The 26,580-nt window shown below is 35.1% G+C and overlaps 1 protein-coding gene across 6 annotated transcripts; it reads right to left on the reverse strand.

Annotated features, from left to right (window-relative positions):
• Nucleotides 1–4,054: 4,054 nt before the first annotated feature.
• Nucleotides 4,055–26,580, reverse strand: LOC111275333 (GATA transcription factor 28-like). Of its 6 annotated transcripts, XR_016333951.1 has the most exons (9): nt 25,955–26,580; nt 19,270–19,353; nt 19,050–19,183; nt 10,080–10,211; nt 8,504–8,609; nt 7,400–7,471; nt 6,379–6,457; nt 6,193–6,269; nt 4,056–4,684 (listed from the first exon to the last, which is right to left on the reverse strand). XR_016333951.1 is itself a non-coding variant. In XM_022860626.2 (7 exons), exons 1-7 carry the CDS (start codon nt 26,288–26,290, stop codon nt 7,246–7,248), a joined length of 888 nt encoding a protein of 295 aa, XP_022716361.1. In that variant the 5' UTR covers nt 26,291–26,578; the 3' UTR covers nt 6,878–7,245. The 6 variants fall into 6 exon arrangements, 1 of the variants encoding a protein (XP_022716361.1); XR_016333952.1 differs by lacking the exon at nt 7,400–7,471 and having other exon boundaries at nt 4,055–4,684; XR_016333950.1 differs by having other exon boundaries at nt 4,056–4,675; nt 6,193–6,457; nt 25,955–26,579.

Below are 26,580 nucleotides of genomic sequence, written 5' to 3' on the forward strand. Positions count from 1 at the left end.
TATTGAAATCAAGGTTGGTAGCAATGCACAAACACTAGTTGTGGATCCCAAGTAGCGAACAAAACCATAAATCCAATTTTCAAAATGGTCCCTAAAAACTCCACCCGCCCTTCCTTTATCAGGGTTGCCTTTAGCAGGGTTTGATGAAGCTCTATGGTGGAGGCTACCATCTAACATTTATTTTACAGGATTTTTAGGACGGCGTTTCAGATCATTAGTGGCCCAAAACTCCTTAACACAATTTTGGAGATTACTCATCGACCTAATAATGGTTTTAGAAGTACCATGGAATAGTAGTTTGTTTCTTTCAAGCAAGATAGATCAAATGGCCAAGGAGAACACAATCTTCCAAGGGATACGAGATATGTCAAATCCAACCATAGATTTGCAATTAATAGACAGCCAGCTATCAAACTCCATGTTGAAAGATGGGAGGATTTTAAAGGGAATGGCCAAAGCATCCTAGAAGTCTTTAGTGACAACATAGTCTCTAAGACACGGGGTAGATGTTTCAAGATATGTGTTGCATCTTGGACTCATAGGATTGATTCGCAGTCCCCGCTTGTATAAAGTATCACGAGTAGCGAAGGAACTCTTGGATCTTAGGCAGAGTGGGAATTTTCCATATGTCTTTCCATTTGCTATCATTCCTAGCAGAGGAATCCTTTAACATTCTGTAGACGAAGTTAAGAGAGAAAATACCTAACTTAGAATATTTCCAACTAACAGTATCCTCTAGCATTTTCCATTTGGACCTGGATGGCTATGACCTTTTCTTGAATCTTGTTAGGAGCACTGGAAAGAATGAAATCTCAAATACCAAAAATAGAGATGAAGTCCATAACCACTGAAGCTTCATCTTGGAGTAGCAAAGGACCAAAAATTAGAGAGTTAAGGAGACCAAGGCCAATCCAGTCATAAGACCAGAACAGAGGTTGTGCTCCCGATTTAATATCCCACTAGATACCCTTTTCAAGAATAGGGACTGTTTTGCGCATATTACCCAACCAATAGAGCACAGGATTTAAATCGTAGTTGCGATCATGTTTTCGATTATATTGATTTATCATAATTACGGATATAATAAATAAAATAACAATCATTGCATCCATCATAATCATAAATTTTTTTTTTTTTATACAACTCAATATATAATTAAGTAAATTATAATTATAATAGTCAAAACTCTTATTCTGATCTTCACAATGCTCTAAAATCTTTAAAGACAGATATTTCATGCAAATGATAAAAATGTAAGGTGAGAGGTGGTCACTTTGGCGGATTCCTTCTGAGGGAATGATTTTAGAACTTTATGAAGGTTGAAGAGATACAAGATATGATCAGTTTAATCCAAGAAAAAGGGAATTGAAAGAAATATAAAACCTTCCAAATGAAACTCTATTCAATTCTATAATAAGCTTTTTCCAGGTCAATTTTCACAATCATTAACCCCTCTTTGCCTCTTTTCTTCTAAAAGATTGGATGACCTCTCGAGCAATAATAGGATTTTCTTCCAAGAACAAAACTAGACTGGAGAGAATGGATAATGCACGAAAGGAAGTGCCTAAGCCTGTTGACAAGAATTTTAATGATAACCTTATAGATGGCATTGCACATACCAATGGGTCAAAATTGATTAGTGCATTCAGGATGGTGGACTTTGGGGATCAAACAGATAAAGCATTCATTGACCACCTCAACTTGACCCGTAGCGAAAGTCTGACTAGTGAATTGAAAGATTGATTGACCAACAATGTTCCAACATTTTTTGGAAGAGTATGGGATGGAAACCGTCTGGCCTTGGGGCCTTGAGAAGTTTCATGATGGAGATAGCTTTAAAAACTTCAAAGCGAGTCAAAGGAATAGCGAGGCTAGTCTATTCAGTGTCAGTAAGCGGATTAGCAAAGCGACTACTAGTGGGGGATTGCACGTGCTAGTTTCCAGAGAAACAGTAAAAAGATTATTAAAATAATTAGAGATTAAGGATTTGATTACCGTTTCATCATTGAACAAATAACCAACAGATTCTTAGAGAGCAAAGGTCTTATTTCATCTTCTGCGTTGGATTGTGGTCATGTAGTAAAAGTGGGTATTATGATCCCCATCACTAATCCAATCCACTCTAGCCTTGAAAGCCCAAAGCTCCTCTTCAAGTTTGAGAATCTGTTAATAATCATCATTGAGAGATTCCTCCAAGTGTTGGAGCCAAGGACTAAGGGAGAAAGTAAGAGTTTGTTGGATTCCATATTTGTCCTTTTCTTGTAGAAAATATTACAAAAAGAATATTTGTTCCATATGAAAATGACTTCTTAAAAAATTGGAATGGATTCAAGAAGCGAGTTTTGAGCCTAATTCTAGTTATCTCTAACAACTTGGTTCAAATCCATATGAAATAACCAAATGGTTTCAAACATGAAGGGTCAGGGCCTAAACCGAGGCATTCTGGGATTAGTGTTTAATAAAATTGGATTATGATCAGACTGAATTTGGGTCAAGCGGAAAACAATGGAGTTGGGGTAGAGAGTCTTCTAATCACAATTTCCTCAGGCCCTATCTAGTCTTTCCTTTATGACTTAGCCGGCCTAATTTGTATTTGTCCAAGTGAATTGATGACCAACAAACCCATGTTTGATCATTCCACAATCGTTCATACAGTCTTGGAAGAAACGATATCTGGACTGAGGGGCCTCCTTCCAAATTTTGTGGAGTCGCTTATAAATTCATTAAAATCCCTCAACATCAGCCATAGTTGGGAGAGTTCCTCCCAAATGAGGCGCCTTATGGCAAAATGAGGTCAGGCAGATATAGTAGATGGCATCCATAAAACAAAGAAAGGTTAATTCAAGGAATAAGGAACACAAAGGTTAGAGTTAGAGGTTAGCTAAACTGTAGCATGAATAACTTGATATAAGTATTGCAAGATGTTGACTGTGACTTTAGCAGATTGCCAAAAGAGCCAAATACCACCTAAGAACCCATCAGCATCAACACAAAATGGCCCTTGTGATCTTGATTGTTTTTCGCCCAAGTGGATGAACATCGATTCCAAGTTTGAGTAGATTTCTTGGAGACTTTCCTTGGAGTCTAAGGGAGGAGGAGTTGGTGGCGGTGTTATGTTTAGAAGGGGTGCTTTTAGAGAATTACTTGGTTGGCTTGAGAATTGGAACGACAAGGATGGGTCCACATGATTCAATTTAGGGGTAGTTGAACTAGAAGAGTTTTGTTTGGGTGACTCAAAAAACCCGCATTAAATGCATGGAAGTCGTTTGCTCAATATTGCCAGAAATTTTAGCTTTTGGGAGGCGCTGCCACATGTTGTTCCACCATTTTGGCTTTGTTTTTATCTTTTAGATTCAGTGTCGGGTCTTCTCTATCCACCTTGGCTTTGCCTTTAACTTTCGGGTTTGGTGTCGAGGCTTCCGTTGTTTGGGATTCCTTGGGGAAACAATCTTCTATGGTCCATAATCACCGTTTTAGGACTCACTTCGCTGGAAGCTTCATGTTGTTTTGGAAGTTGTTGAGCAGGTGTCAACTCAACCTCGGTTGTTTTCAATGTCAGACGATTTGAAATCTCCATTTTGGTTCTTTTTACGTTGCGGACTCTCAAGTCTTCTTCTTGAGAGCAAGTTGGAACACTTTTTTCCATCTGAAATCTTATTTATTTCCAGTTCTATTAGATTGGGTTTAGTACTATTAGATTGGGTTTTTTACAGGTAAATTATAAAATAAACATCTTGTATGTTTATGTCATGCTGATGGGATAATTTAACTCATTAGGATTTTTTTAAAAATTAAAATGTATAATTGTATTCTATTAAAATAAATGATGCTTATGTCGACTTTTTATAGATGTAATAATATTTTCTCATTAATAAAAAAAGTCTACAACTTTTTGTCAGTGTATGTTCTAGAGCCAATAAAAATAGTCAGAGATACGTTGTTACTTACTCAAATTAATTAATTGTCTATAAGTGATAAAAGACTTTTCTCATCATTAGTACGAGAATATAAAGAGTTATTTGAGTAGCAATGAGATGGAGCCCAAAGAATGAAAATGCCTTGCAAGAGATATACAGGGTTATAATTAAGATATCCTTATTCTTAAGTGTAGTTCTTGATGGACGCAATGTTGAGACCAGACATCAATGTTGCTGCAAAGACTAGTGCATGATAAGTTTCTTATTTCGTGAAGTAAGCAATTGATGTCATATGTTAAAATACAGGGATACAAGAGGCTAACATGCGGGTTCTTGTCAAGTGAACAAGTTCACTGAACATGGCTTAGTCTTCATCTGTTTGCCTTCAAGGTGCTTACAATGCAAATCCCAACAACCATGTTTTTGGTATATAATGAACTTGATGTTTTCCAGAATCAAGTATTCAATGATACCAACGACCACCATCATGTAGGTGTTGACATAAATTCTCTCATTTCTCTGGTATCTGACAAGGCTGGATATTGGACTGATAGAGACAAAAATCTCAACACTAGTTATAATTGGTCATTCCAGGGGTCAGAGATGAAAAATGGAGCAAAGTATAGAGTAAGGATCTCAGCTGAGGGTGACAATGGCTCCTGTAAACATGAAAATGCCCAAAAAACCACTGATCGATGCTTCTCTTGACCTCTCTCATGTCATGCTTGATGAAATGTACGTTGGCTCCTTCGCAGTCACTGGGCAAACTAGTTGGAAACCACAAAAATTTAAGCTGGAACCTTCATAATTGAAGTGTTAAATGAGGGTTTCAAGTATTTTAAGTTTCTTCATCAATAATATTTTGGGTTATGATAATACCTCTCTTGCTTTGTTTGGACTATGCAATAATTTTTGTTTCCGTATTGTATCAATAAAGGCTAAAATAATTATATATATATATATAAACAGAGCCTTTGAATTTGTCATTTTATTTAAATAAATCTTGATACTTTTTTATTTAAATAAATCATTATACTTTTATTACACTGAAATAAAATTTTAAACTTTAATTTGTACCCAAATAAACTTTTAATTTTTAATTTGTATTCAAACAAATTTTTAACTTCTAATTTTTATTTTAAAAAAAAAACTTAACATAAATCAATTTTTCATTTAAAATAAAAATTTATTTAAATATAAATAAAAAATAGAGAGTTTATTTTAATACAATAAAAATAAGAAAATTTATTTAAAAATGAAATTTTAAAAAGAATGAAGAAGTTCAAAATTTTTGTTATTATTTTAACCATTTATAAACTCACATCTTGATGCTATTCCGGGATAAAGGGCAAATTTATTATCATATAGTGTGATTATATTGAATTTCAATATTATACTTTTAATTTTGTTGGTTATTTAAATAAAACATAACATAATGATAAACATGAGTTCATTATGACCGTTATTTTGAATTTTTTTTTTACTTGACAATAAAGAATTACGAAAATAAAAAACTTCTTGGTAATAAAATAAAAAAAAAATTTAAATTAAAGTATAATAAAAAATTAATTAAATTATAATGATAAAATTCAATAAAAAATTGTTATCTGTTGAGAAATTTAATGTTAATCTTTATTATTTTTTTTATCTATCAACAATTGAAATTTTAAAATTTTATGGTCCTAGGAATGCTTTGGTTGGATTATTGTTATATTTTTTTAAATGATAAATAAAAATTCTTTAAAAAAAAAAAAATAGCTTGTCAAATGTAGAAACTACCATGAATAATATAAGGAAGTGAGGTCAAATTGGATTCACAGAGTAGGTCGCCTTAAGCTTCTCATATAAACCCTACTACCACCTATAAATTTTAAAAAATTTACTGTCAATGTATATTATAATAATTTTTAAATTTTAAATTATATATTAAACAATCCAAATGTAAATAAATTAAACTACTCATCTGCCATCCAAACTTAAATAAAAAACTTTAATTCAACTCATTCATTGTCTGAGTTTAAGTTTAAACTCAAGTTATTTAATTGAAAATTTGACTTAAATTTGAATAATTTAATATCCGACTCAAGAAATTTATAAATCTAATCAAATTTTTATTTTTTAATATATTTAATTTATATAAGATAAATAATAAAATTATAATATTTAATGTCAATATTTATAATTTTACTGAACTTGATTTGAGCTTACCAAACTAAATTCAAACAATTCAATTAAATTATGACTCTAAAAATAAAATTCGACTTAAATTTCGTACCTTGAATTTTCAAGTCAAACCGAACTCCAGCCTCCATTCAATTCGCCAACACTACATCGATTAAATTCCTTATCATTCTAGAAGGAAGGAGCCATCAACGTCAACATTCCAAATACACTCCGTTAAATGGACAAAGCTATCATGAATATTCAAATGAATCAAGGCCAAAAGTGTTCTGATTCATACTGGTCAGATCAGATCCTTTCCACAAGCTCAGCTTCATTCAGATATTTTGTAGCTCAGAACAGGTTGTATGCAAAAGCTTCTGATGATTAGAAAGGAATTCATCAAATTAATGGAGCACCAAGCCACTAGAAAGCAGATGTAAAAAGAACAGGAACAATTGGGCATAATATGAAAGCAACACTTCGGCCCTCACAGGCGGCTTCACTCATATTTGGAAAAAGTCTGAACCCGGAGTCTACTAATTCAGATGTTAATGTACTAATGTCAGCGATCAACTACTTCAAGAAGTCGTCTTGAAACCAGCTAGATGGCCGCAACCAATTTTACTCACCTTTAATGGCCATGGTTCTTGTTTTGCAGTTTATTCTAGACAACTTTACCATTTGAATGGAAGTTCTCAACTCTAACCCCCATGTTTGTGTGCGTCAAATGAGAAAAAAAAAAAATTCAACTATTTATTCTGCCCACCCTACCCTAAGTCCTTAACCACAATGAAAGATGAAAAGTAAAAAGTTCTTCGCTCCAAAAATGCAGTCATAAGTTAATTTCTAAAGATACATGTTCAAACCAAGTACTACACTAATCAAAGGGGACGGATGGCACTGTCCGTCTATCCCAAATTTACTTGAGGTCTTCAAAATGACATGGCAGTCTGGTCAAGGGTGAATAAAATACCCAAAGCAGAATATCAAATTAAATTCAATAGCATGAATTATACATCAAAATACAAATCCTTATGAACTCATCTAAATGAGATTAGATGAGTACTCTCATGTTACTTTCATCCTATTAAATTCCTCAACATGTCAACACAAGCCAAAATGGCAATCATGACGAGCCACTAGCATTTTCTGCTATCCTAACCACTTAGTCAGCCTCAAACTTTACATTCTGCAGATGACACATAAAAGAGCGTGAAAAAAGAAGCTTAAGAAATCTATAACAGAATATCATAGAATTTATAAATTCTTAACGAAATAGGATATTCCTAATGAGGAAAACCATCACTAGGTTCACTCACCTCCCCATCCTTGCTTAAGGAAGAACTTTGACCAGTTTGAGGTGCTGCCTTAGAGAGGTCCTTTAGAGTTCCCTAAGGTTCATAAGTTATGCAAACACAAATTTTAAAGGGGGGAAAACAAAAGAAAAGGAAAGAACAAACATATACAACAATTGCATAAAAGAGATTGAAAAGGAACTATCATAGTGCAACACAAGAACTCAATTGACAGAAATGAAAGCCCAGATGAAATCTCTGAAAAGAGAACAAGAGAGAGGGCCACAGAGAGAGAGAGAGAGAGAGAGAGAGAGAGAGAGAGAGAGAGAGAATTCACAAGAACAGGAAAGTTGAAATGATTAATAAGGCAGAGAAAATTCCCCCTTTTTCATTGACATGCACAAAGTGATTCAATATGAATAGTTATTCATTTTCTCTAAAGGCATGAAAATATCAAATTTTTTTGAGATCACATAGGCTTGGAGACAGCATTACACCCACTATAGTAATAGGAGTCACGATAGGAGTCACCTTTCTCTATAATTCAAACAATTTTTGTTTGAACAATTATTTCACCAGCTCAGCCCAGCCTATTACAATATCACAAACAATAAATTTAACAACTGTAAAGGAAATGGCACCCAGAATTTTGCCTAGACATAACCAACAAGCATCCTACTTTCCTTAGGATAACCTACATAACCTTAATCAGATGATCTATAAACATGCAATCCTCAAGCTCAATGGTTTTCTGCTCAACTTGCATAGACTTCAGATATTCATTTCTGCATTTAATTAATTTGAACTTTCCAAATCTCCTCTATAGAAGTCATCATCTCTAGCTATCCTGTTGAAGCAAACTAAAATAGCAGGTCTAAGTACACTACTATCAACTTGGAGGCATCTGCCACGCTATGATTTTTGGCTAACAAAACCCTTATACACGTTGTGACAATGATCATTATCATACTACTAACATGGAAAATTTCCCATCCAGCTATAAAAGTCTAGAGGTGTAGAACCATTCCATTTAAATGTCTAGAGGTGGAAAATTTCACAAGGAACTATTTGAAATAACAAATACTAAAGGTGGGTGGAACCACAATATAAAAACAACCAAGCATTCACCTTGTTTGCCCACATAAGTCCACAAGCATTGCAAAGTGTCCTAGGCCCTTCAGGTCCACGTCGCATCATTGGTGTAGATTTCTCACTGATGCCACAATGTCGACAACTACCAAATGCAATAAAAAAAAATCCCCGTTGACCAGAGTAAGAAAATGTAGAAAAAAGATATTGTAATGCCACAACAAGGATTGCATTGCACCATGCATAATAGAAATAGAACACCATGCAGAAGCTAATATGGAAGCTCATCCCATTCAATTAACACTGTTTAAGCTTATTTTCGGATCTGCAATCTTCTTAAAAAATCGAAAAAAAGAGAGTGAAAGTATTTGAATCATGGCAGATTTAGGATTCAGTCAGAATCACGGGCTATACATTTTGTCCCCGTTTTCAGGCATTATGCAATTTTCTAGTTTGAGCGGGCTTATGGAAAAGCTGTTCTACTACAAAAGCATAAGCAAAAGGTGTTTAGCTCTCAAAATTTTAAATTTTTAGCTTATATGGGAAGCCCATTTGGGCTTTTAGATGAGGTTATAGATCAAAGTTTCTTCAAAAAGTGCTAATGTGTACAACAAATATTTAATGCATTATATTTTACATTCTCACTTTACCCTTCAAATTGTTCATAAAATTATGGAGAAATATATTACTTTACATGCATCTTTTTTATTTGGTTCAATTTTTATTGATTATATTTGTTTTTTAATTTCTAATTAACAAAAATATTTCTTTGTTTCATTTATTTCTTTCATGTAAAAACTTATGATTTAGTTTAAAGTCAAGTCTTTTATTTTCTTAATTTTTTAAAAATAAACAAAAATACTATCAAATAGTTTTCCATATTTGACGACACTTTTACATCAAGTTTTCAAACGATATCTTAGCTTCTCTTTAGAACACTTCTAGAACAACTCTACTTGAACAATACTCGTTACAGAAGCTACAACTAGGCCAAACAACCCCTAGGTTAGCTTTAATTTTATTTAAGATCATAATTGAACAATGATTACAAATAACTTGGGACCAAGTCTTTTCTGATAGAGGGTATACTGTTCAAATTTCAGATTACTGTGGGAAGCTCATATTTGAGTATGGTTCTCAAACGAACCCTTACAAGTTTAAGGCTTTCTTCTCCATATTTGACGACACTTTTACATCAAGTTTTCAAACGATATCTTAGCTTCTCTTTAGAACACTTCTAGAACAACTCTACTTGAACAATACTTCTTACAGAAGCTACAACTAGGCCAAACAACCCCTAGGTTAGCTTTAATTTTATTTAAGATCATAATTGAACAATGATTACAAATAACTTGGGACCAAGTCTTTTCTGAGAGAGCGGATACTGGTCAAATTTCAGATTACTGTGGGAAGCTCATATTTGAGTATGGTTCTCAAACGAACCCTTACAAGTTTAAGGCTTTCTCCTCTCTTCCCCATTTTCCTTATTCCCATATATTCTCAGTTCTCTATTTTCCATGATTATCTTTTCTGGGTATCAAAATATAATCTTCTTGTTCATTAAGTCTACCATTTAAGGTAACCATTGATAGGCAACTAGATTAAGTTGACTTACACAATCTCTTGATTTTGTGATCCATTACCATCTGCAACCCAGCTCTGGTTTGGGCCCCAGCTTGAGGCAGCTGATGCAGAATCATCAGCATTGGGCTTTAAAGATGTGAATTGACCTTTATTTCGTTGCATCCTGCAAAAAAGCAACAAAAAAATTATCAACAGCAAAGCTAGGAAACCTAAAATGCCAATAGAATAAAAAATTTTCATTAAGCACACTGACTTTGTACAACATAGAAACATAATAAACATAAAGCAAAAGAAGATGCCAACGGTTATGTGGTCTGTTGGTAGTGTGCTGGACTCTTAGTCTTAGTGATCAAGACTCAAATACCCAAAAAAAAAACTAAAAGAAGATGACAAACTGATCTATAATGCAAATTGTAACTTCAAGACAATTGAGACCTTTTGGTACATGCACAAACTTCAGTTTAGCATACTGCATTAACATGAAATTGCCACAAGTTTACAATGTTTTCCACATTCTGCAAAGTACACCATTTGACTAAAAAAATTGAAGTTCTAATTTGTTGATTACTTATGTTAGACCCAGTTCATGACCAGAAATGGCTTCAGTGACACAAGAACAGTTATCAATATTGTAACAAAAGAACACTGCAACATTGTGGCTCATATCAATATGAGGTCATGAACTTAACCATGAAAGTTTATGGATGAATCCTTCAAGCATACAGATGCCTTAAGTGCATCATAAGTCACTCGTAAATGAATTCATTCCGCTGATGTCCCTTAAGCTCATTCAAGAGCAAGGGCATTTTGCTGCACTAAGGATCAATCAAGCTCTAAGCAAAAGGTTCATAAGTTTAAGATTCAGCAAAACTTTTCAATTCCCCCAAGAAGGATTTTTTATTAGATTTGCTAAATTGCTCAAGATTGTTTCCTCAAAGTCTCAAAAGTTTCATGAACTTGGCAACAGTTTATTGAGACTTCACTTTGCCAAAGAAACCTTTTTTCTATCAACTAGATTATTTTTCCAAGTTCCATCAACCGTGTCCATATTCCCTGTCAATATTCCATTTTTATAAAAAAATAAAATATAAAAGTTAAAAGTATAAAACTACAATTTTAAAGATCTTAACTCATATCGATGGAATATAATGGTGACGTCAACGAGTACAACATGCCACCAACCATATATTGCGATCACATCAACCTTAGCATCTCTTTCTGTAGAAATCTGATTCTCCTACATTAGTGCAGCTCTGATTCTCCTACGTTAGTGTAGCTTGGTTTCCTAATTTATTTTCGGAATATTTCTCATTTATTCTTCTAATTTAGTCAACTATTGTAATTGTAAAGTTTTTAGAGATTTGTTTCTATTTTAGAATAGAATAATTCCCCTTCGTTTTATTGTTTTTGTTTTCTACTTCATATAAGTTGTTTCCTAATAGGGAATTTCACTATTCCTATTTATTTGGATGTACTCCTTCATTGTTCCTATTTATTTGGATGTACTCCTTCATTCTAAAAATAATAAAAAGAAAAAAGGACAAATGTTCTTTAAGTTTTCTACATGGCATCAGAGCAAGTCAGCCTGAAACATTAGATTGTAGCCTCACGAGTTTCCATTATGGCCAACAGGAGTGAGAACTCTTCTTCTGCAGAGGTATGGTGTAAGGAAAATCAAAAAAAGGTGATTCTCCAACAAACCCTTCAAAACAAGTCTACAAACTTTGGAACTAGTTTCCCAGCACAAAAAAGTAATTTCCTAAACACTTTTAAGCATTCAATAGGGAAATACATAATCTTGGATTGTTGATTCAAGGGCATCAATTCACATGATTGGAGTTGCATCCTTATTCAACACATATAGACCTTGCTATAATAGTTTTGCTATAAAAATTGCTAATGGCTCTCTCTCAAAGGTGGTAGGAACAGGTTCTATTGTAGTTTCGAAAGACATAACACTCAGTCCTCCATGTCCCCAATTTAAGATGTAACCTACTTTCCATCAATAAGCTTATGAAAGATAGATGTTGTGTCCCTAATTTAAGATGTAACCTACTTTCCATCAATAAGCTTACAAAAGATAGATGTTGTGCCACTGAATTTTTCCCAACTTGTGTGAATTTCAGGAATTGTGCTCAGGGAGGATTATTAGCAGTGCTAAGACGTGTGCAGGTTCTACTTCTTCAAGATGATGCACTTGAGAGACCACAAAACTCTTGTACAACCTTAGCCTCCAGCACTAGTAAGGATGACCTTATCATTTTATGGCATTATAGATTAGGACATCCAAATATTTTGTACCTAAAAAGGCTATTTCCCTCATTATTCAATAAAATCTCTAAAGATTTTCAGTGTGAAATTTGTCAACTTTCCAAGCACACTCAAATCCCTAGCCTTTCCTATAAATCATCTCAGTCTTTCTCAATGATTCATAGTGACATTTGGGGACCATTAAGAGTTAACAATATCATAGGTTCTAGGTGGTTTGTTACATTCATCGATGATTATACTCGACTCACTTGGGTATTCCTTATGAAAGAAAAATCCGAGGTTGGCCAAATCTTTCAAAACTTCAATAGCATGATACAAACCCAATTCCAAGCCAAAATCCAAGTCCTAAAAACTGACAATGGGAGGGAATACTTCGTCTCTATTCTCAACCCTTACCTCACCAATCATGGCATTCTCCACCCAAGCTCTTGCGTTGATACTCCACAACAAAATGGGGTTGTTGAGCGTAAAAACAGACATTTGATAGAAGTGACCAAATCCCACTTGTTGACTTCCAATGTGCCTAAACATTTTTTTGGAAGAAGCTGATCTAACTGCAACTTATTTGGTTAACTAAATGCCTTCTTGAGTTCTTAGCCTTAAAACACCTTGTCAAACTTGGTCCTTGATTCCTACCCACAAACTCGGTTGATCTATTCCATTCCCATCAAACTCTTTGGTTGCATTGCCTTTGTTCATATTAGCCAACAAAACCATAGCAAGCGTGATCCCAAAGCCTTAAAATGCATCTTCCTTGGTTATTCCCCAAACCAAAAGGGCTATAGGTGTTACTAACCCATCACAAAAAAATTCTATAGCTCCAAGGATGTCACCTTCTTTGAGAATCTTCCATACTACAGCAAGAATGATATTTAGGGGGAGAACACTACTCAGGAATATCAATTCTTAGCTGCTGACTTGCCAATTTCCCAACCAAGCCCTTCAAAACCAGATTCTCAACCAACCCAACCTATCAGCCATGCAGATTCTGAAACCCAACCTGTTCAGACATCTCTTAACTCTTCAAACCTAAGGTTATGCAAGAAAAAACAAAAGAACTGATAGTCTACTCAAGGAAGCAAAAAATGCAAGAAGAAGTGGACAACTCTACACAGCCAAGCACTAAAAATCAACCTGATTTGAGTCTCTAAGAACCTGAAACTAACACAGGTAACGTCCCTATTGAATCTGAAATTGAAACTTTTGAGCTAGCTGGTGACCTTGACATTCCTATTACATTAAGAAAAGGTGTGAGATCATGCACCAGATACCCTATCTGCAAGTATATCTCATATGAAAGGTTAAATCCAAACTTTCAAGCCTTTACTAATAAACTTGACAATGTGCAAATTCCAAAAAATATTCAGGAAGCCCCTCAATGAACCAGATTAGAAGGCAGCAGTTCTTGATGAAATCAAGGCACTAGAGAAGAATGGGACATAGGAAATTTCAAATTTGCCCAAAGGGAAAAACCCGGTTGGATGTAAGTGGATCTTCACAATAAAGCAGAATGCAGATGGAAGTATAATCAAGTTCAAAGCTAGACTTGTTGCAAAAGGGTTCACTCAATCCTATGGGATAGACTACGATGAGGCATTTGCTCTAGTAGCCAAACTCAATTCAATCAGAGTTCTATTGTCACTAGCAGCCAACTTGGATTGGCCTCTCCACGAACTTGACATCAAGAATGCATTCTTAAATGGTGACTTAGAGGAGGATATCTACATGGAAATTACCCCTGGTTTCAAACGCCAAGACAACATGGGAAAAGTGTGCAAACTCCATAAATCTTTGTGTGGACTTAAACAGTCTCCTCGGGCTTGGTTTGAACTTTTGACCAAGGCAATGAAAAGGTATGGATTCCTTCAATGTCAATCTGACCATACTATGTTTGTTAAGTTCACTAATAAAGGAAAAAGAATCATTCTTATTGTTTATGAGGATGATACCATAATCACCAGAGACCACAAGGAAAGAATAGATGATTTGAAGAAACTCCTTACAAAGGAGTTTGAAATAAAGGACTTAGGGTTCCTTAAATATTTCCTTGCGATGGAAGTGGCTCAGTCTAAGAATGGAATATCAATGTCTCAGCGTAAGTATGTACTTAATCTACTTAAAGAAACTGGCATGACTGGATGCAAACATGCCGATACACCCATGGACTCAACTAATAAAATTTGTAGTGAAGATGGAAGCTCTAAGTTTGAAATAAAGGACTTGGGGTTCCTTAAATATTTCCTTGGGATGGAAGTAGCTCGGTCTAAGAATGGAATTTCAATGTCTCAGCATAAGTATGTACTTAATCTACTTAAAGAAACCGGCATGACTGGATGCAAACCTACCGATACACCCATGGACTCAACTAATAAAATTGGTAGTGAAGATGGAAGCTCTCTCATGGACAAAGGGTGATACCAAAGGCTGGTTGGGAAGCTTATTTACATTTCCCACACATGCCCTGATATCAGGTTTGTAGTAGGGATGGTGAGTAGATACATAAATAATCCAACTAAGGAGCACCTCAAGGCTGTTCGTCGCATCCTACAGTACTTAAAAGAAGAGTCCCAGTGAAGGTAGATACTTTAAGAAGTCAATGGACAGGGCAGTCAAGGTGTACATAGATGCTGACTAGGCTAGATCAATAACAGATAGAAGGTCTATTACTGGATATTGCACTTATGTTTGGTGCAATTTGGTCACTTGGAGAAGTAAAAACCAAGCTGTTGTATCTAGGAGTAGTGCTGAAGCTGAGTTTAGAGCGATGTCCCATGATATTTGTGAAGGAATTTGGCTAATGAGGTTACTTGGAGAATTAAAAGTTCAGACTGTGACATCTATGACACTGTTTTGTGACAACAAGGCTACTATAAGTATGCCAAAAATCTTGTTTATCATGATAGGACCAAGCACATAGAGCTGGACTGACATTCCATAAGGGAAAAGATAGAAAATGGGTCGATCAAACACTACAAGTTCTCAAATTGCAGATATTCTAACTAAAGCTCTTCCTAGAAGCATCTTTGATGAAATGAAATCCAAGCTGGGTATGATTAAAATTCATAACCCAGCTTGAGAGGAAGTGCAGAAATCTGATTCTCCTCCATTAGTGTAGTTTGGTTTCCTAATTTATTTTGGGAATATTTCTCATTTATTCTTTTGATTTAGTCAACTATTCTAATTGTCAAGTTTTTAGGGATTTGTTTCTATATTAGAATTGAATAATTCTCCTTCCTTTTATTATTTTTGTTTTCTATTTCATGTAAGTTGTTTTCTAATAAGGAACTTCATTGTTCCTATTTATTTGGATGTACTCCTTCATTCTAAAAATAATAAGAAAAAAGGACAAATGTTCTTTAGTTTTCTATACTTTCAATCAACAAATTGACACTACAAGCTCATTTTGATGGTTTAAAAACAGTTAATAAGATCGCACTACCCTTGCCCTAGGGAATCATGATTTGGATTGTGCAATTGAGATCGCAATACTTGTGCGTTCCTGAATCCCTAAAATTTAGGATTCAAATTTTCAAAACAAAGGGAAATACAACATAAATACTTCAAAAGAAAAATGGAAAGATTAAAGAGAGAACATGAGTAAGTACAAATTCCAGAATTTCAGAAAGAAAGATTATAAAAGAGATAGAAGACAAAAGGAAGAACGGTAGAAAGATGGAGGCACATAAGGAGAGGCTGAAGCAAACTAACTAAACCTACCCCCTCATGCCACAAAATTAGCTAAATAACATGTTGTCCCTGCTCCTGTGCCATAATCCTAGACGTACCATATTCCTAACAACTATGGTTTAAACATCCATAATTATTTCTAACAGTCAAAGTTAAATTTCTTACTATTACAGATAATTCAAGTTAACTATAACAAGAAAATTAAAATGGCATTAACACATGGAGAGCCACACGCCAACTAGCAATATAGATTCTTTGACACCAAGACCATATGTCACAAAATAAGAACTTATATTAGATTTATTTGGTTATTAAGGTGATTCCTATAGGCTATAAATAGCCTTGATTTGTTTGGCTCATAGTTACAAGGCACGTGGTATGTCTCAGTTGTAGGTTTGTCTCGGTTGTAGTACTAGAACAAAATGAGGTACATTATTTAGCTAATTTGAGGTACAATTGGAGCAACAGGTTTAGTTGGTATTCTATTTCATTAATGGTGCATTGTAAAATAAATCTTGCGTCACTTGTAGTTTGATTTTGTTAATTACAATTTACAAGTGATTATAAGTACTAATTTTAATTTAATAGCGATATTGAATAAGTACGAAAGTGATTTTTCCTTTAAAAACGTAATGGGCTTTTTTTAATAAAATTATAAGTGAGCTTTTAAATATTAAGTCATGAAACATAAATGGGCTTTTTATGTTTTATAGATGTGTGTTAGGTTTAAAAGAATGAATATAATTTGACCTCTCTCTTTGTTTGCCCTACATCTCTCTGCCTTTCTTCCTCTTGTCTTCTCTCCTTAATCTTCTCATGCTTTCTGAAATTCCACAATTTCTACTTCCCCTTCTTCTCTCTTAAGTCTTTTCCCTTTTATTCCCATTTTTACTCTTAAGTTTAGATGTAGGGTTCTTTGTTCAAAAATTTTGGATTCCCAATTTTAGGGTTCCAAATCAAATACCAAAGGATTTAGATCGCAAAAATATCTCAATTTGGACCAACACAATCAAATTCCTTTGTCACTTAGACAAACTTAGTCCATCTCCAACATACTAGATTTAGCTACCCACTTGTCACTCAAACAATTCCCTTCTCCACTAATCTTTGCCTATGTCATTTTGATATTTTACAATTCCCTATATCATTGTCACAATTTTTGCTATCCACATGTCTAACTACTCAAACTATTCCCTTCCATTAATCTTTGCCTATATCTTTCTCAATTTATACTATATAATATAGTTTAGCTAATATTGAGCTAATAAGATCTTAGACAATTCATCTTATCTCTTTAGTTCTTGTACATGGTTACAAGGATCACCGATTGTTGACTCTTGAAGAAAAGATGCCAATGAAGCCTTGCATGTGCTTAAAATATTATCTAAATAAGAAAAATAGTTGACGTACTACTAGACCTCGGGGTCAAAGATAAGTCTTCAACTATATACTCTAATTATTGTACTTAGCTTAATTATATAGTTAGTACTACAAGATTGATAGACAAACATAAAGTATATAGTAGAAAACCTATCTTTATTGCGGAGGCTTGGTGGAAAAGGTGTCTTTAAAATTGATATCCACCCTCTATACACAATATCTCAAGTGCATGCAAGGCTATGGTGGCATCCTATTTCCACAATTCAACAACTAGGGACCTCCATAATCTTGCTCGTGAACTATAAAGACTGAGTGAATAGTCTAACATCTCACTAGATCAAGCTTATAATCATAGGTACAATATATGATAAGATTTTACAGTAAATTTGAATAAAAGGGAAATCTTTGAAATAGCCGAACAAGAAAGGAAAGTAGTATTTTGGCAAAAGTAGGTGATGCTCTTGCAATTTAATTGAACCACTGTCAGGCTATTTATAACCCAATAGAGAATAACTGGCACTTAGTTGCCACTTCGCTTCATACTTGTTTGCCAAGTAGCATTTTACACACAAGTTACTAGTTGGTATTAGTTTATATAGTTTGACACATAGTTTGGGTGGCAAAGTATGCATGCCACCAGTTAACAAGTTTATGGAGAGTGATAGTCTATCTTTCAATATTAAATTCATTTAGTTATTAATTCAATAAATAATTTGGATTATTTTACCTATTAAATTGAGTTATCACTATCAATCCCCCGCAAAATTCAAATTAAGAAGATGGCGAACAGAAATGACATGCATAATGATTAGCATCTTGTGGACTTGAACTGCCACTTTGTCACACAAGATAGTATTCAGAAGAGCCTAGTGCAATAAATTTCTTGAGCCATTCTCCCTTTGGTATAAATATTATGGTGTAAACATTGCATGCTGCATTAACATGAGTTTGAGTTTTATACTTTTAAAGAGTTTCATAGTCAAAACCTATTGGCGTCTAGGTTGTAGAAAAACCTTAAGAAACTCACCTATATGAATGTAAAGGCAGGGCAAACCTTAATAGAAACTTGGGAAATTATCTCTAGAGCATTTTGTGAAATCCAAGAGCGAGAGAAGACCTTAATATATGTAAGGTGCCTCTGCGAATGAGGACCAGATAACTTAGATTCATAAAACAAATAGTGAGAAATACAGACTACAAAAGGCAAGAAAAAAAAATTGGAGTGCCTAATTTATCCATCTTTCAAGTCTATAATATTTGAGTATCTGGCAACTCCCACGGTTACAAGCTAAATGAACCAGTCTCTTCAAGTGGAAACCTAGTGTAATTAGAATACGTACAGATATGTAAAAGTGAAAAGGGAAAAAAAAAAAAAAAGAGAAAAAGCAAATGTCTAAGGAAAAAGCAATCTGATTATTCATGTCAAATTACCCATATAAGAACATGAAATATATTAACTTAAAAGACACCAAAGTTCAATATGAAATAGATTCAGCTTCAATTGAATTTTAATAACTACAACTTACTTCTTCTCAATTTCACCTTTTTGGTGGAGCTAGATATATATATTTAAAATTAGAGAATATCTTCCACTTCCACAACTATAAATTAGTTTGCACCAAAGAAAATGTCAAAATAAGTCATATCAAGGTAATTGTCATACCTTAGTGCTACCTCTTTACGGACAGTGTAACGAATTTTCTTGTCAAAATTCCGCTCTTTGCGCTTTTCACGGAATCTAAGCAGTGAGGCCAATCTCTGTGGGACACTAAACCGTTGTGGAGTACCAGGCAATCCCTGGTTAAATGATTACTTAGAAAATCCAGCAAAAAACCAAAAAAAAATTATTAAATCAAGCAACCAATTTGACCAGCCATCCATACCCTATTATTCTGAGTAGTTATAGGGATAGAAGGCATGGTTGGTGGTACTTCACACCCGCCCAATAATAAAAGCACAGCTTGAACCTGTGGAAGATGGCCGTGAAGGATCAGAACTGTTCTCTATCATGAAAGTCATTAAGACAAAAGACAAATTAATATGAAAAAAAACTTCTGGAGTTCATTTGTTAAAGAGACCAAAAGAAAACCTACAATAAGCATCCTTTGCATGTCTCCGATGTTCATAACCTAACAGCTTTCAAACAAAAACAATTTTCAGGAGAAATCATATTTCCCAATTGTAACTAAGTAATGAACCTAAGTTGAACAGATTTGTTCCAAATATTCCACACAGCATGGTTACTAACGGAACTACAATAATTAAGAACCCACTTACAGACAACTATTTTGGTCACATTCCAATTTTAGGTTAGGATAGTACAGTAAATATCAACGGATGATATTCACCATTGCTAACCACCAATTAAGAGGAGAATCAGTCCTAATAGATGCATTATTTGCAAACCAGCAATTGAGTTGGTTCCTTATCTTCTGCTTGAGTTTCTCTTGGGCGGCATGGTTATGATCCTTAGATTATGCAAATGTTGGGTGTCTTCTAGCTTGTTGCAAGTTCAGCTCATCAGCAGCTGTGAACATGGCAGGGTGCACATGCTTGTACAGTTACTATAAAAGGAATAAATTTGATTCTTCCTTTGGAGGGGGGGGGGGGGAGGTGGGGGCAAGTGGATGGTGGGGTGTTCTCTTTCAAAGAGAGAAAAGTAGGACATTTAAGGGGTAAGAATTATCCTTGACAGAGCTTTTGGGTTGTAGAAATTTGATTCTCCTACATTAGTGCAGTTTGATTTCCTAATTTATTTTGGGAATATTCATCATTTACTCTTCTGATTTAGTCAACTATTCTGATTGTCAAGTTTTTAGGGATTTGTTTCTATTCTAGAAAAAAATAATTTTCCTTTTATTATTTTTTATTTTTTGTTTCATCTAAGTTGTTTCTTAATAAGGAACTTCACTGTTTCTATTTATTTAGATGTACTCCATCATTGTAGATGGAATAAGAAGAAATAAGGACAATTGTTCTTTAAGTTTTCTACATGGTATCAGAGCAAGTCAGCCTAAACCATTACACTGTAACCACACGAGTTTCCATTATGGCTAGCAGTAGTAAGAACTCTTTTTCTGCAGAGGCATGGCATGAGGAAAGTCACAAAGAGGTGATGCTTCAACCCTTCAAAACAAGTCTGCAACCTTTGGAACTAGTTTACTAGCACAAAAAGGTAATTTCCTAAATGCCTTAAATGTTCAACGAGTAAATACACAATCTTGGATTGTTGATTCAGAAGCATCAGATCACATGACTAGAGATGCATCCTTATTCAACACAAATAGATCCTGGTATGATAGTTCTACTGTAAAAATTGCTGATGGCTCCCTCTCAAAGGTGGCAAGAACAGGTTCTATTGTAGTATCGAAAGATATAAAACTCGCTCCATCCTCCATGTCCCTAATTTAAGCTGTAACCTATTTTCCATCAGTAAGTTTACGAAGGATAGATGTTGTGTCACTAAATTTTTTCCCAACTTATGTGAATTTAAGGAATTGGGCTCAGGGAGGATTACTGGCAGTGCTAGGATGTGTGCAAGGCTCCACCTTCTTCAAGATGATGCACTTAAGAGACCACAAAACTCTTGTACAGCCTTACCCTCTAGTACTAGTAAGGATGAGCTTATCATGTTATGGCATTATATAGATTAGGACATCCAAATATTTCATACCTAAAAAGGCTATTTCCCTCATTATTCAATAACATCTCTAAAGATTTTCAATGTGAAATTTGTCAACTTTCGAAGCACACTCGGAATACCTACCCTAGCCTTTCCTATAAATTATCTCAACCTTTCTCAATGATTCATAGTGACATTTGGGGCCGTCAAGACTTAACAATATCACAAGTTCTAGATGGTTTGTTACATTCATCAATGATCATACTCGACTCACTTGGGTATTCCTTATGAAAGAAAAATCCGAGGTTAGCCAAATCTTTCAAAACTTCAATAGCATGGTACAAACCCTAATTCCAAGCCAAAATCCAAGTCCTAAAAACTGACAATGGAAGGGAATACTTCAACTATGTTCTCGGCCCTTGCCTCACCAATCACGGCATTATCCATCAAAGCTCTTGCGTTAACACTACACAACAAAATGGGGTTACCAAACACAAAAACAAACATTTGATAGAAGTGACCAAATCCCTTTTGTTGACTTCCAATATGCCTAAATATTTTTAGGGAGAAGCTGTCCTCATTGCAACCTATTTGGTTAACCGAATGCCTTCTCGAGTTCTTGGCTTTAAAACACCCTATCAAACTCTCCTTGCTTCCTACCCACAAACTCGATTGATCTCTTCCATTATTAGCCAACAAAACCACAACAAACTTGATCCCAAAGCCTTAAAATGCATATTCCTTGGTTATTCCCCAAACCAAAAGGGCTATAGGTGTTACTCACCCATCACAAAAAAATTCTAAGCTCTATGGATGTCACTTTCTTTGAGAATCTTCCATACTATAGCAAGAATGATACTCAGGGGGAGAATACTACTCAGGAATATCAACTCTTAACTGTTGACTTGCCAATTTCCCAACCAACTCCTTCAAAACCAGAATCTCAACCAACCCATTCAAAACCCGATTCTCAACCTACCCAACCTATTAGCCATGCAGATTCCGAAACCCAACCTATTCAGACAACTCTTGACTCTACAAACCCTAAGGTTATGCAAGAAAAAAACAAAAGAACTGATAGTCTACTCAAGGAAGCAAAAACCACATGAAGAAGTGGACAACTATACATAGCCCAGCACTAAAAATCAACCTGATCTGAGTCTCCAAGAACCTGAAACCAACACAGGTAATGTCCCTATTGAATCTAAAACTGAAACTTGTGAACCAACTGGTGACCTTGACATTCCTATTGCATTAAGAAATGGTGTAAGATCATGCACCCGGTACCCTATCTACAAATACATCTCATATGACAGGTTAAATCCAAACTTTTGAGCCTTGACTATTAACCTTGACAATGTACAAATTCCAAAAAATATTCAAGAAGCCCTCAACGAACTTGCTTGGAAGGTAGCAGTTCTTGAAGAAATCAAGGCACTAGAGAAAAATGGGGCATGGGAAATTTCAAATTTGCCCAAAGGAAAAAACCCAGATGGATGTAAGTGGATTTTCACAATAAAGCACAATGTAGATAGAAGTATAAACAGGTTCAAAGCTAGACTTGTTGTAAAAGGGTTCACTCAATCCTATAGGATAGACTACGAGGAGAAATTTGCTTCGGTAGCCAAACTCAATTCAATTAGAGTTTTATTGTCACTAGCAGCCAACTTGGATTGGCCTCTCCACCAACTTGATATCAAGAATGCATTCTTAAATGGTGACTTGGAGGAGGATGTCTACATGGAAATTCCCCTTGGTTTCAAAAGGCAAGACAACATGGGCAAAGTGTGCAAACTCTGAAAATCTTTGCATGGACTTAAACAGTCTCCTCAAGCTTGGTTTGAACGGTTGACCAAGGCAATGAAGAGGTATGGATTTCTTCAATGTTAATCTGACCATACTATGCTTGTTAAGTTCACTAATGAAGGAAAAAGAGTTATTCTTATTGTTTATGTGGATGATATCATAATCACTGGAGACCACAAAAAAAGAATAGATGATTTAAAGAAACTCCTTGCAAAGGAGTTTGAAATAAAAGACTTGGGGTTCCTTAAATATTTTCTTGGGATGGAAGTGGCTCAGTCTAAGAATGGAATATCAGTGTCTCAACGTAAGTATGTACTTGATCTACTTAAAGAAACCGGCATGATTGGATGCAAACCTGCCGATACACCCATGGATTTAACTAATAAAATTGGAAGTGAAAATGGAAGCTCTCTCACTGACAAAGGGTGATACCAAAGACTAGTTGGGAAGCGTATTTACCTCTCCCGCACACAACTTGATATTGGGTTTGCAGTAGTGATGGTGAGTAGATACATGAATAATCCAATCAAGAAGCATCTTAAGGCTGTTCATTGCATCCTACAGTACTTAAAAAAGAGTCCTAGTGAAGGTCTACAGTACTTAAAGAAGAGTTCTGGTGAAGATCTATATTTTAAGAAGTCAATGGACAGGGCAGTCGAGGTGTACACAGATAGTGAATGGGCTGGATCAGTAACAGATAGAAGGTCCGCTACTGGATATTGCACTTATGTTTGGGGAAATTTGGTCACTTGAAGAAGTAAAAAGCAAGCTGTTGTATCTAGGAGCAGTGCCAAGGCTGAGTTTAGAGCAATGTCCCATGGTATTTATGAAGAAATTTGGCTGACGAGGTTACTTGGAGAATTAAAAGTTCAAACTGTAACATCTATGACATTGTTTTGTAACAATAAGGCTACTATAAGTATTGCCAAAAATCCTATTTATCATAATAGGACCAAGCACAGAGAGCTGGACCGACATTTCATAAAGGAAAAGATAGAAAATGGGTCGATCAAACTGGCCTATATCCCTACAAGTTCACAAATTGCAAATATTCTAACAAAAGCTCTTCCTCGAAGCATTTTTGACAGTTTGAAATCCAAGCTGAGTATGATTAACATTCATAACCCAGCTTGAGGAGGAGTGTAGAAATCTGATTCTCCTACATTAATGCAGATCCAATTCTCCTACATTAGTGCAGCTTGATTTCCTAATTTATTTTGGGAATATTTCTCATTTACTCTTCTGATTTAGTCAACTATACTGATTATCAAGTTTTTAGGGATTTGTTTCTATTCTAGAATAGAATAATTTTCCTTCCTTTTATTATTTTTTATTTTCTGTTTCATGTAAGCTGTTTCCTAAAAAAGAACTTCACTGTTCCTATTTATTTAGATGTACTCATTCATTGTAGATGGAACAAGAAGAAATAAGGACAATTGTTCTTTAAGTTTTCTACATGGGTGTATGGGTTTAAATCCTTCTTCAAGTTAGCAATTCTCGATGCCTTTTATTGGTATTGATTCTTCAGTATCAAAATTTTTGGAAAGAAATATATCCACGCCTTATTGTGATTCCCCAAAAAATGAAGCATAGAAGCTAGTAACAAAGGATATATTGAAGAAATTAAAAGAAAACTTTGTCATATCAGTTATAGGTTGGTCAGAATAATCTCAGATCCTATGGTTCTCTAAGCAGCTCATTCCTAAAACAGTTGGCAATTAACTGAATGATCATATTTGTAACACTAATTAGAAAGACCTATTGGATTGCATAACAGCAAAGGCAGATGAAACAGATTCTTTCAATCATTAAAGTTAGTTAACCTGTTGCCACTCTATCTCACCATTGATCTCTAGTTTTAAGGATTCTACCTTGTACTTATAACAATCTTGTCTTGCAGATTAAAATGGAAAGATTCCACTAAGTAAAATTAACAACTAAAGGTGGGTATTACTAGTAATCATAAAGACTAATTTTTTGGCAAATTGACTTATGTGTAATTAGTTTATGAATGTACCTAGAATACCATCTCTCACTAATAAATAACAAGTTGCAATGCAACCAAATCTTCCCATCCGCACCTCCATTTTGCATACCTTACGGTTTCGGATTTGTCATCAATATCTTACACCCTTTACCTTTGATGATTTGTCATCAAGTTCTCTTCTAGAAGGCTTCTTAAATTTACCAACAGCTGAAATTTTTTGCTCCAACAGTCATGTAATTGTGCAGCAGCTGTTTATAGCCACTTATCATATTTCATGGCTGGCACTTGCCAACTCTTGTCATCCCTTTCTATTTTCTTCTGCCTCCCCTCCTCATTTTTACTCCATTTTTCTTCAATTTACACAGACTTTCTTAACATCTATCTCTCTAGATAGAAACCCAAATCAGATATGTGACAGCAGTCTCTTGTCACCTTACATCTTATTTTGTCCTGTAAGCTTATCCCATCTCACCTAGTATGTCAAATGAAATCATAAGGCAATCAACATCCTCGGTTAAATTTGGCACACCAGTTCCCATGTTATGGATAGCAATACCATCTAGCCATCTCGATTGCTTGCTAATTTGATGAGATCTCAAAATCTGACCTAGTTAGTAAACAAAAGACTCATTTGCTGCAAATTTGTGAACCTAAGACAGTTTCAGATCACATTTGCTAATTTTCTTATTTTGAATAAAGAAAAGAGAGAAAAATAAAGAACAGAAAAGAAATGGAAATTCTCTTCTCTTATCCTTCTGATTATATGAAGAAAAGGGGGAAACTAAAATCAAAGAAAGTAAAATTAAATGCAATAGTTCATATTCCATAGCAGCAAACTAAATTTTCTGACAAAAGAATTCCTCCGAAGTACAGATTGTCTTCTAAACAAAGAAGCAGAGAAAAGCCTCCATCATTCCTCCTACTCCTCTCCAGCCAATTGGAGTGATATATCTAATGCTATATGTTCATAGTTACATTTCATTGAAGTAATTTAAACATCTAACACATATAGCAAGATAAACAAGACTATGTTGGAAACACACCTAACAGACGCACATAAACAAATAATTTCAATTTTCCCACCATACTAGCAGAGGCAACAAGAATAATAAGTTCAGCGAAACACTAAGAGAAGAAGAAGTGAGAGCTGGACCTTTTCGGGTGGCACGGAGTCGTAGACGTAGACTTGACCCTGAAAAGACAGAGTAAGCTGGTTGCCATTATCGGGGCCCTGGTTACCGGAAAGAGCCCCGGGGTGATCCGAGGGCAGATCCCCTGCTTCTACTCCCTCAGCTACTTCACCATCAACACTGTCATCGACATCACGATGGTGATGATGATGAGGATCATGATGATCATCACCGTCAACCATCGCATCCCCATTCATGATATGATGATGATGATGTTCATAGTGTACATGATGATGCATTGGGTGTTGTGCATCACTAGCCATATGCATGCTGCCATTGTTCCTATGTATCCCATCCATCTTATCTATGTACCTATATCTATACACTACACACCATAAAAGTTAATATACAAATCCAGAGCTTTTCTCTGCCAATCAATTCTTCAAATTTCCAAATCGCATCAAACCCAATTTCAGCTAAAAAGAAAACTTTACCCTAACCCTAATTTTGACCGTTGAGTGCAGATCTGGCTCGTCAAAGAATCTAACAGCCGGGAAAATGAGGAGGAAATGTAGACTCGACTTGTCCAACGTCGGGTGGTAGACACGGCCCGATGGACAAGCATTTCCAAGCCCGGGCCTGATTCGAT

This window comes from Durio zibethinus, chromosome 26 (assembly GCF_047325235.1).
Source record: "Durio zibethinus cultivar Kanyao isolate XHJ-2024 chromosome 26, ASM4732523v1, whole genome shotgun sequence".
NCBI classification, from domain to species: Eukaryota; Viridiplantae; Streptophyta; class Magnoliopsida; order Malvales; family Malvaceae; genus Durio; species Durio zibethinus.

Coding starts and splice junctions, on each gene's coding strand:
- LOC111275333 (XM_022860626.2), bottom strand. CDS start 26,290: ATGGATGGGATACATAGGAACAATGGCAGCATGCATATGGCTAGTGAT. Junction 10,212..19,049: donor CGTAAAGAGGTAGCACTAAG/GTATGACAATTA, acceptor GCTTTTTTGCAG/GATGCAACGAAATAAAGGTC. Junction 7,472..8,503: donor GACTTATGTGGGCAAACAAG/GTGAATGCTTGG, acceptor TATGAACCTTAG/GGAACTCTAAAGGACCTCTC.